Raw genomic sequence first — 12,533 nt, forward strand, 5'->3', positions numbered from 1 at the left:
CATGAAAATACAGAAAAATCTTTAAATGAGAAGGTGTGTCCAAACTTTTGGTCTGTACTGTACTTACCAACTCTCTAACAGTAACAATCAGAACATTTACATTCTGCCCCAAGAATGACAGGTACAATGCCCAAATGATGGTATGGGTGAAGTTTACCTAACCGCACCCCTTTATGTGCTGGTTTATGGGACAAGATCTGCAAAATTTAAACTGTTGGCAAGTATTTCTATGCAAATCTGTGTAAGATAAGGAAACAAAGTATTGTAATCCCACTGCTCTTTCTGAATTTCCCATAAAGCAGAAATGGCTGCACACATACTCTGTCTCTGTTCTATACAACTCCTCCCCACCAGGGCCGTTCACAATAGGAAGAATAGGGGAAGGGGGTCACCTATAATAGAGGTTAGTTGACGTTCCAACAGTCAGCCTCCCACTGATCTAACACCCAAGAAACCCCCTTTAATAAGTATCCATACCTAAATATATTAAGAGGTGAATAATATTTAGCCCTTTCACGACATCCACTCGGAAGCGGGTGTATGGTTCGTACCCAGCAGGCCATGGCTGCCTATTACAGCAAGGACCTGCCTCTAGCAATCGCGCCCACAATTGCCAACTATTGTTAACCTGTTAAATGCCACTATTAAACTTTGTCAGCGACATTTAACACACGTCTGCATGGGGGAGCATCATTCTAAGCGCCGAACGGCGCGCCCATGATGTAATCATGGATTGTCGATGGGTTGCTATGACAGCCAGGGGTCTACTGAAGACCCCCGTGCTTGTTGTTACGGAGCTCCTTTGAAACCTTGCCTGTGGCTAGTCTTCAAAGTAGACCATAATTTTTGCTATATATAGCAATGCTATAGCATTGCTGTATATGTTGCATAAGCGATCAGATTATCACAGCTTCAAGTCTCCTAAGGGAACTAACAAATACTGTGAAAAGTTAAAAAACAATTAAAAAAAATATGAAAAAAATAAAAAAACATAAACGTTCAAATCACGCCCCTTTCCCCCATTAAAAATAAATAAAGAAAGATAAAGAATAAAAAGACTACACATATGTGGTATTGCCACGTTAAGAAAAGTCAGATCTTTCAAAATATATAAATAATTAACCCGATTGGTGAACACTGGAAACAAAAAAAATCAAGAACGCCAAACGTATGTTTTTTTGGGCGCTGCAATTCCACAAAAAATGTTGTAACAAGCCATCAAAATGTCATATCTATCCCAAAATGGCATCAATAAAAACGTCTCGCCCCGCAAAAATAAGCCATCACACAGCTCCACCAACAAAAAACTAAAAAACATTAGAATGTCAGAAAATGGCAACATTACCCTCAAAATTTTTTTTGCAAACTTCTGGTTTTTTTTGTACCACTAAAATGATAAAAAATGGACATGTTTGGTATCGCCATAATCGTACTGATGAGAAGAATCATACTGCAAGCTAATTTTTAACACAAAATGTACACCAAAAAAACAATTCCCAAAAAACAATGTCAGAATTTTGCGTTTTTTTCACAATTTTTCCCCATTTGGAATTTTTTTTTACCATTATCCAGTACTCTATGTGGTAAAATTAATGATGTCATTCAAAAGTACAATCCGTCCTGCAAAAAAACAAGCCCTCATATGTATATGTGGACAGAAAAATAAAAAAGTTATGGCTCTGGGAAGAAGGGGAGGAAAAAACAGAAACGCAAATACAGAAATTGGCCCAATTCGCGAAGGGGTTAATAAAATGCTTTACTCAAAAATTGTCAATTCAGATGCAATTCCCAACATCTAGCTTCTGCAGTTCATCCTCCTAGATTAGGAGAACATTGTTCTTCTTAAAGCGCAAGTCTACCTCCACATTAAAGGAATTGTCAAGCCTTAAGCTACAAGTCTGCAGTCACTCTATGTGACTCGGATTTGTGAAGCCTCACATCAAGTACATTGTGAGGATTCTCCAGTGGCACGAGCAAGTATGCGATTTGCTACATTCTGACTAAATGTATCCGGCCTCGCTCAATACACTTACATTTAGCGAAGTCGCACACGTCAAGTCGGCATGCAAACCATATACTTGCGATCACGCCCCCGCTGCCGGCACCAGAGAATCTCCACAGCGTGCAGTGCGCTTGATGTTAGGATTTACAAGTCTGCAGTCAAATAGAGTAATTCTGACAATGACCTCTCCACTACACACTGACATAGTAAACAGAAAAGGCTTATGAGCCCTAACAGTGAATTTAACAAATCTCTGTAAGCATGCTTTAACTTCTGGTAAAATAAAGTAATTTCCCAATAAGAACGGAAAGTGGAACTCCAACCTGTTGCCCATTTTGACCCATAAACTATGACCAGCTGAATTTCCTGAAAAACCACTGTATTCTGTCCTTTTTATCTATTTTTTTATTTGCCACTAGTATTCTTGCTGAAATATAAGCTGACCTTATATGCAATATCAGTGAAGTTAATACCAGCCTCTTTTACGATAAAGTCTATGGTGAAAATTGGGCATGATGGTGAGCGGATAGGGTGGTAAGTACAGTTCTTCAAGGCATTTTCACCTTCAATGTTACCCCTAGGAGACACAAAATAAATCAGAAGATCAGAGTTTCCATGCTCAAGGCACAGTTTATTATTGCATATTTTGCTGCAACTCCAAATAAAATCAATACAGTTAAAAAAAAAATTTCTTCATAAACAGTACAGACCAAAAGTTTGGACACACCTCATTTAAAGATTTTTCTGTATTTTCTTGATTATGAAAATTGTACATTCACACTGAAGGCATCAAAACTATGAATTAACACATGTGGAATTATATACTTAACAAGAAAGTGTGAAACAACTGAAAATATGTCTTATATTCTAGGTTCTTCAAAGTAGCCACCTTTTGCTTTGATGACTGCTTTGCACACTCTTGGCATTCTCTTGATGAGCTTCAAGAGGTAGTCACCGGAAATGGTCTTCCAACAATCTTGAAGGAGTTCCCAGAGATGCTTAGCACTTGTTGGCCCTTTTGCCTTCACTCTGCGGTCCAGCTCACCCCAAACCATCTCAATTGGGTTCAGGTCTGGTGACTGTGGAGGCCAGGTCATCTGGCGTAGCACCCCATCACTCTCCTTCATGGTCAAATAGCCTTTACACAGCCTGGAGGTGTGTTTGGGGTCATTGTCCTGTTGAAAAATAAATGATGGTCCAACTAAACGCAAACCGGATGGAATAGTATGCCGCTGCAAGATGCTGTGGTAGCCATGCTGGTTCAGTATGCCTTAAATTTTGAATAAATCCCCAACAGTATCACCAGCAAAGCACCCCCACACCATCACACCTCCTCCTCCATGCTTCATGGTGGGAACCAGGCATGTAGAGTCCATCCGTTCACCTTTTCAGCGTCATACAAAGACACGGTGGTTGGAACCAAAGATCTCAAATTTGGACTCATCTGACCAAAGCACAGATTTCCACTGGTCTAATGTCCATTCCTTGTGTTCTTTAGCCCAAACAAGTCTCTTCTGCTTGTTGCCTGTCCTTAGCAGTGGTTTCATAGCAGCTATTTTACCATGAAGGCCTGCTGCACAAAGTCTCCTCTTAACAGTTGTTGTAGAGATGTGTCTGCTGCTAGAACTCTGTGTGGCATTGACCTGGTCTCTAATCTAAGCTGCTGTTAACCTGCGATTTCTGAGGCTGGTGACTCGGATAAACTTATCCTCAGAAGCAGAGGTGACTCTTGGTCTTCCTTTCCTGGTTCGGTCCTCATGTGAGCCAGTTTCTTTGTAGCGCTTGATGGTTTTTGCAACTGCACTTGGGGACACTTTCAAAGTTTTCCCAATTTTTCGGACTGACTGACCTTCATTTCTTAAAGTAATGATGGCCACTCATTTTTCTTTACTTAGCTGCTTTTTTCTTGCCATAATACAAATTCTAACAGTCTATTCAGTAGGACTATCAGCTGTGTATCCACCAGACTTCTGCACAACACAACTGATGGTCCCAACCCCATTTATAAGGCACGAAATCCCACTTATTAAACCTGACAGGGCACACCTGTGAAGTGAAAACCATTTCCGGTGACTACCTCTTGAAGCTCATCAAGAGAATGGCAAGAGTGTGCAAAGCAGTCATCAAAGCAAAAGGTGGCTACTTTGAAGAACCTAGAATATAAGACATATTTTCAGCTGTTTCACACTTTTTTGTAAAGTATATAATTCCACATGTGTTAATTCATAGTTTTGATGCCTTCAGTGTGAATGTACAATTTTCATAGTTATGAAAATACAGAAAAATCTTTAAATGAGAAGGTGTGTCCAAACTTTTGGTCTGTACTGTACATACTTAGTTTATTATTATTACACATAACTAACCCTATATAAACCAGTTAGAAGTGGTGTAACTTTAAGTTTGTGGGTCCCTATGCAAAATCTCTAACAGGGCCCTAAAGTATCAAAGGTCTTTGATTGTAATGGTCTTTGATTGTAATGGACCTTTTGTGCCCCCTAAGCTCCAGGGCCCAAGTTCGACTGAAACCCCTGCACTCACTGTAGTTACGCCATTACCAGGTAAGATATTGATATCGACATAGATGGTTCATAGGATAAACACAAGCTCTCCCTGATAATATGTTGCCTTAAGAATCTCACAGTTGGGCTGTAAATAATTTTCATATGGTCTTTCTGTTCCACCTACTAATCCTATGCATTTTGGGTAAAAATCACAATTTTGCCTTTCAAGCTTTGACTCTTTAATTAGGTAGGTCCATCAACAGGACCATTTTTCTACTAACACAAATTGCATACATGAGGATCTTTGTTAAAACGGGGTTTCGAGAAATAAAAACGATTGCTTAAAGAACTCTGTCTGTTTAAAAATAATGAATCAATACTTACCCTCAGAGAACCCCTGTAAGCACATTCTGGTGCTTACCTGGTCCCTGATGGTCTGAGCTGTCCTAGACACACCAGAAATGGCTGGAAAGGCCAATCATTGACTGCAGACAATTTGTATACTCTGAAACACTCTTTAATGACCAATTGGTATTATTCAGTACAGAGGCCTTTAGACTTCCTAATGAATAATTATCTGAACAACTAGAGATGAAAGGATCACGTCTCATGACCACGTGTCCATTGTCCTGGTCAGTAATCTCTGGTCATGAACAGGAACTGTTTGCAGGTGACATCTCATCAGCAGCTAATCATAAGCCGAGCCTGGAATCCAGGAAGGTAAGGAAATTCACGCAGCTCCTATCCACGACCAGAAACTACTGACCTGGACCATGGAACTGGGTCGCGAGAAGCAATCTGCTTATCTTTACAACCAGTAAGTAGTCTTCCAGAAGTCAGAGAAACCCTACAATTTAATCATCAATTAAAGAGGACCTTTTTCTTTATATTTTTAAAATTAGTAACTCATCCAATTGTCCCTGTTCTACTGATTCTAGATTTGTTTTTATTTTTTTTCTGTACCCCTCCATTCCAAAGTTATAACCTGTGGTAATTATCGCGCAAGTTTTCCCTTCAATCCACTGGGTGTATACCATAGCCATGTTTTGATTGGCCAACATCAGGGTACAAAAAGCAAACACTGACAGAGAAGCTCTATGGTATGTGCCCAGTTGGTTGAAGGGAAAATTTGCACCATTATATCCGGGGGTCATAACTTTGGATCGGAGGGGCACAGAACAAAAATAAATAATGTTCCAGAATCAGTGGAACCTCACCAATTTGAGGAGATACCCAGTTCAAATAATAAAAATCCAGTGAAAAGTCCTTCATGTGGGATTTTTGTCTAAAATGAGGATTCCAGCAAATACTCAAAAGTGTATTCATCAATACCACCTAATTTTTTAATATACAGTTGAAACCAGAAGTTTACATACACTATATAAAAAGACACATATGCCTGTTTTTCTCAATATCGGACATGAAATCAGAATAAACCTTCCCCGTTTTACGTCAATTAGGATTATCATAATTTTTAATATTTGCCAAATGCCAGAATAATGAGAGAGAGAGAATGTAATGGGAGAGGGAGAATGTTTTAAGGCATTTTTATTACTTACTGCAAAGTCAAAAGTTTACATACATTTCTTTAGTATTTGGTACCATTGCCCTTAAACTGAATGACTTGGGTCAAACATTTGGGATATCCTTCCACAAGCTTCTCACAATAGTTGGTCGGAATTTGGGCCCATTCCTACTGACAAAACTGGTGTAACTGATCCAGGTTTGTAGGTCGCCTTGCTCGAACCAGCCTTTTCAGCTTTGTCTATAAATTTTCAATAGGTTTGAGATCAGGGCTTTGTGATGTCCACTCCAAAACAGTGACTTTGTTATCCTTAAGCCACTTTGTTACCATTTTGGCAGTATGCATCGGGTCATTGTCCATTTGGAACACCCATTTCTGCCCAAACTTTAACATCCTGGCTGATGTCTTGAGATTATGTCACAGAATCTTCTTTTCTCGTGATGCCATCTATTTTGTGAAGTGCACCCATCCCTTCTTTAGCAAAACAAACCCACAACATGATGCTGCCATCCCGATGTTTCACAGTTGGGATGATGTTCTTAGGCTTCCAAGTTCTCCCTTTTTACTCCAAACGTAAGGATGGTCATTATGGCCAAAAAGTTCAACTTTAATTTCATCAGACAACAGGACATGTCTCCAAAAATTAAGGTCTTTGTTCCTGTGAGCATTTGCAAACATTAATTTGGCTTTTTTATGTTTCTTTTGGAGTAATAGCTTTTTCCTGGCAGAGTGGCCTTTCAGCCCATGTTGATAGAGTACTCATTTCACTGTGGTTATTAACACAATCTTACCAGCTTCCGTTATCATCTTCACATGGTCTTTTGTTTTTGTCCTTGGATTGATATGCACATCGGACCAAAGCACGTTCATCTCTGGGACACAGAACCCATCTCCTTCCTGAGCAGTATGATGGCTGGACATTCCCATCTTGTTTGTACTTGTGTATAATTGTTTGTACAGATGAATGAGGCACCTTCAGGTATCTTACAATTGTACCCAAGGATGAGTCCATAATTCTCTTCCTGATCTCTTGGCTGATTTCTTTAGACATTCCCATGATGCTACATAAAGAAGCAGTGTGTTTCAGGTGTGCATTAAAATACATCAGAAATCCCCAAGAAGATTAGAACGGGTTGGAGGTTATTCAGGAAACATATTATAAATGAATCGTGGAGAGAAACTCAGTTAAAAATCATGCATGGTGCGATATACGCCTTTAATCTACCAAAAAAAGACCCACTTTCTCATAGACTAATTGCGTGTCCCAAAGGCCAACATCCACACTCTGACCTCCTACACGACCTTTGGTCCTGTCCTGCATCAATTTCCTATTGGGACCAAGTAGCTGACATGATTAACACCACATGGGGACCAGGATATGTCCTTTCTCCTAGTCTAGCCCTGCTACATTTTTGGAGTAACATAAACAACCCTAACAAATTAATAGGGAGTCCCCCCCAAGTTGCTACACACCTGGCTTATATTAGCAAAAAAACAGCTCCTAAAACATTGGCTAGATCCTAATACCCCCCATTACGGAACTAATAGCAAAAATGAAGCATTATATGGAGGTAGAACAACAAGACGCCCTATGTAATAAAGAGAAGCAAGCAGGCAAATACCTTCTAAAATGGAAACAGTTTATTGTAAATTGCTGTTCAATAGAGGACAAAAGGAAAATGGTAGAATCTTTTACATCTCCAGCATGGTATATACTAGAAGATCTCAAAAATAACTTAGGTCCACTTTGTTTAACTTAAAATGGAGAAGAGAAAGCTGAGGAGAACAATCAATGGGCCAGGACTTCTGGCATATATATAAATGCATTAATTATCCATGATGGCTTTAATGAGATATAAGACATACAGAAGCTTCCAAACACATGACCTCATCATATGGGCAGTCCAGAATTGTTTAAAGGCATAGTAATCTTAGTGTATGTAAACTTTTGACTTTGCAGTAAGTAATAAAAATGCCTTAAAACATTCTCTCTCTGATTATTCTGGCATTTGGCAAATATTAAAAATTATGATAATCCTAATTGACCTAAAACGGGAAAGGTTTATTCTGATTTCATGTCAGATATTGAGAAAAACATGCATATGTGTCTTTTTATATAGTGTATGTAAACTTCTGGTTTCAACTGTATCAGCTTTCTTTTGTGGTAATATGTTCTAGTACGAAGTTCTTTATATTTTGCTGATATTAGCTATACTCTATCTCTGGTGATTTAACACTAAGAAAGCACTTGCTGCACGGTCTGAGGCTCAGCAACAAATTATTTTAAGCATAAATTTAAGAGCAGTGGAATCACCCCACTGAGCAATCTAAGTGTCTGGACTTCATTTGTCCATACCTTTGTACAGCAAGGAGGTGAGCTAGACAACTATCGATTAAATAATCTTACTTGGAGAATCCAAACTGAGGGAAATGGATGTTGTTCTTGATGAGGATGGTGAAGCTTGGGACAAACTCATACAATGACTCACTAGAAATAAAGAGACAATAGAAAGAAATGAACAGGAAAAAAAGACAGAGTAGATTATATTATGGTGGTGGGTAGTGGGAAGAAGATCTAAAAGTCAGCCGAGAAATGACTATTAAAGACCCTCTGAGAATATTGTATGCTTCCAGGATACTAGTAATATTTCTGAGCTCGCCTCAGGGAAATTAAGTATTGCATTTTCTGGCACCGAACAATTTATCTCAAGACTTGTCCACTGAATTACAATTTAGGAGATGTATAAGGTATAGAGCAAAGATTAAGAAAAATGGTACGGTTTTTCTGACCAAGCAAGTAAACCTGTAAGCTTTAAAATGTAGATTGTAGCTCTAATACAGGCTCTATAATCTACCCTTTCAACACTTGAAACATATACAGACAGACAGAAAAGAAGCCCTCAAAATCTCCATTCTTGAATAGTGATATTCTGGTGATCCTCAGCTATCCTTTAGTAGCTGCCAGCTAAAGCTGAATGGGGAATACAACATAACTGAGCAGTGCTGCCATGACACACTTTGGTGCTGGCATAGGAAAATAAGCTGCCACTACTGATGACCAAAAATGTTTGCAGTCATGGCTGTATGAGGGTATTAACAGCTCAACCCATGTTGTCAGTTTGGTGGGATCGCGGTCAAATTAGGTTGCTCTTTTTGCAGCCCAGCAAGTTTTTTTTCTTGCCCCAAAACCATGTTGGGTTGATTAAATGTTCTTAGGAATGTTGATTGACCTGTACTTGATATATAGTAGACATATAACAATCAACCTGTGGCCAATCTCTGCTCAGCTAATAATGCTTCCTCCTGCTCCTGCTGAAGGACTACAGTGGAGTGCTCAGCTAATAATGCTTCCTCCTGCTCCTGCTGAAGGACTACCGTGGAGTGCTCAGCTAATAATGCTTCCTCCTGCTCCTGCTGAAGGACTACAGTGGAGTGCAGGAGGTTTGGTATATGGGAGGAATAGTTTGTACTATTTATGAAGGCACTTTGGCTGTATTTGAGGTTTCCTGTAGCTGGCATTTTTCTTAGGGCAAATTAGTGGAAGACAATTTTTTGTGCTTTTTTTTACTTTTTATTTGAATAGTTTTAAAAATTGTATTAAACTTTTTTTTGCCCCACTAGGACACTTAAACCTGTGATCCCAGCAATTGCAGTGGGCTTACAGCTCTATAACACAGCTGGCACCCACTGTATATATAGTGGATTTAGCTCTTAGTCCTGCTCCATTTGACTTCTATAACATATGTACGGTGGATATCAGGAACAGTTCAAAAATTGTTACAAAAATATGTATAATTTAATAAATGTTACCAACCTAGTCACAGTTTCATCTTCTAATGGACACCATGCAAGGATCTCACAGGTTTTAAGTGATCCGCGAGTAGCATTGACACATCGCCCAGTCTGCAATCCTGAGAAAGAAGAGAAAGTGTTGTTATTAATCCTATTTAAACAGTGCAGACGGATTCTCTAGCACTTGGAAATTAGAAAAATGACAGACACGTAAATTGATAAGAAATCAAAACAAATCAATAAACAATAAGACAGAAAGAGAGCCGTCCTTGCCCTTCAGAGCTTACACTCCAACTGGAGACCCGGGAGATCATCCCCCTGTGTGGTAGCATGGGAAAACAATTAAAGCTGCATGAACCCATTTCCCAACCAGTATTTGGGGCATCAGAGATATACAATGCAGAGAGATGGGGCAAAGGTATGTAGCTAGAGACAGGATGAAGGGAAATATTTCTGACCATGTAGGTTGTGTAATTGCTATAGATTCTCGGTGTACCATATATGGCTCCTTAAAGTGAGTTTATAAGGAACGCTGAAAACTGGGAATGTTAGGAACAGGTCTAATGGTCCAGGGCAGTGAGTAAAGCAGGAGGATGGAATGGTGAATGGAGATATATGATGGGGCAGCAACATGGAGATTTGTAGATTAGTAGGATTTATTTCTGCAAGAAACAGGTAAGCATAAGCAGTGTAATGAGCAACATTATTAAAGCCATGCATAATGGATTAAAGGGGTTATCCAGGACTATTTTTTTTTATTACAGGCCTAGGAACTAAGAGGCAGTTAGTTGCTAACTACCTGCCTGTTGTGCCCAGCGCCGATCTCTGCCGGCACAGAGTGGTCACAGACTGCTCCTTACGGCAATTCAGTGGCTTCCGCTGACATAAGGTCAACAATGCAGTGGCTTCTCTTCTCTGAAGAAGAAGAGCAGCTCTGTTGACATGGAGCAGCTGAATCGCTGGCAGGAGGGGACGGTGACCGCTCTGAGCTGGCGCCAGGTAGAACAGGCAGGTAGCTACCTCTGTTAGCAACTACATGCCTGTTAGTTTTTAGGCCAATAGAAAAAAAATAAAATAGGCCTGGGCAACCCCTTTAAGTTTGACAGCCGGTTTTGTTAAACTCCAAAAATACAGAGTTACAGTAGTCAAAATGGAATATAATTAGGACCCTGATTTCTGTTCATGCACTGTCTGTGGTGAGTTTGGAGTTCCAATACTTTGATGTTGTACGATCACAGATGGCAACGAGAATATGTCTTTATTTTCCTTGAGTGACAGTAAAGATGTAATGAAGACTAGTAGTATCAGGAAACTTACCATGACCAAGCACATGCATCTCTCCATATTTACAGTCTGCAGCTGAGACGCAGCGAGCATCAATTACACTCTTACTCTGGAAAAAAGATAAATATATACAGTACTGTGCAAAAATTTTAGGCAGGTGTGGAAAAAATGCTGCAAAATAAGAATGCTTTCAAATATAGAAGGGTTAATTTTTATTGAATAACAAAATGCAAAGTGAATGAACAAAAGAGAAATCTAGGTGTATATTAAATCAATATTTGGTGCGACCATCATTTGCCTTCAAAACAGTATTAATTATTCTAGTTACACTTGCACACAGGTTTTGAAGGAACTCGGCAGGGAGTAGCTGGAAACATCTTGGAGAACTAACCACAGATCTTCTGACAATGTATGCTTGAGCAAATCCTTCATTCTTTTCCAGTAATCTCACACAAATTTGATGATGTTCAGATCAGGAGGTGGGGAATTTTTATCACTTTCAGGACCCCTTGTTCTTTTTTACGGTAAAGATAATTCTTAATGACATTTTCTGTATATTTAGGGTTGTTTTCCTGCTGCAGAATAAATTTGGACCAATTAGACACCTCCCTGATGATGTTGCATGATAGACAAGTATCTGCCTGTATTTCTTAGCAATGAGGACACCATGAAATAGTCAACATTGAGGACTATAGATGCATGGGTCAGCCAAGGAAATTTATTGCAGCAGATGAAAGACACATCATGCTTACTTTCCTTTGAAATCAGATGTCCAGCAGCGTCATCAGCTCAGTGGGACCCAGCTATACCCATCTAGTGTTCACAGATGCATGGCCAGAAGTGGTCTTTATCGAAGAACTGCAGTCAAAAACCATACCATCAAAATGGAAAAGGACAAGTGACTCAACTATGCACAAAAACATAGGAAATGGGGTGCAGAGAAATGGCAGGTGCTCTGGACTGTTTAGTCAAAATTGGAAATATTTGGCTACAACAGAAGACAGTATGTTCAAGAAGGGCTAGAGAGTGGTATAATAATGAGTGTCTGCAGGTAACAGTGAAACATGGTGGATGTTCCTTGTAGGCTTGGGGATGCATTTCAGCAAATGGATTTGACGAGTTAGGCAGGAATAATGGTGTCCTCAATGTTGAGAAATGATGGCAGTTACTTATCCATCATGGAATAACATGAATAACATAAGAAAGGCATCTGATTGACTCCAAATTTATTCTGCAGCAAAACAACGACCCTAAACATGAAGCCAATGTCATTAAGAACTATATTTAGTTAAAAAAAAAAAAAGTAATACCAGAAGTGATGACATGGTCCCCACAGGGACCTGATCTCAACATCATTGAGTCTGCCTGGAATTACATGAAGAGACAGAAGGATTTGCACAAACCTACATCCATAGAAGATTTGTGGTTA

General features: G+C 39.4%; 1 protein-coding gene across 1 annotated transcript in view; it reads right to left on the reverse strand.

Annotated features, from left to right (window-relative positions):
- The window catches only part of P2RX2 (purinergic receptor P2X 2), a 58,894-nt gene that overhangs the window by 14,050 nt on the left and 32,311 nt on the right, over positions 1–12,533 (reverse strand). The window contains exons 4-7 of the mRNA XM_073653602.1: positions 11,138–11,213; positions 9,843–9,939; positions 8,436–8,516; positions 2,447–2,579 (exon numbers count right to left, since the gene is read on the reverse strand). Coding sequence (XP_073509703.1) covers positions 2,447–2,579; positions 8,436–8,516; positions 9,843–9,939; positions 11,138–11,213 — 387 coding nt within the window. The remainder of the gene's footprint in view (positions 1–2,446; positions 2,580–8,435; positions 8,517–9,842; positions 9,940–11,137; positions 11,214–12,533) is intronic.

The sequence above is a fragment of the Phyllobates terribilis genome, unplaced genomic scaffold, assembly GCF_046119375.1.
Source record: "Phyllobates terribilis strain yellow unplaced genomic scaffold, ASM4611937v1 Scaffold_1__5_contigs__length_1240528914, whole genome shotgun sequence".
NCBI classification, from domain to species: Eukaryota; Metazoa; Chordata; class Amphibia; order Anura; family Dendrobatidae; genus Phyllobates; species Phyllobates terribilis.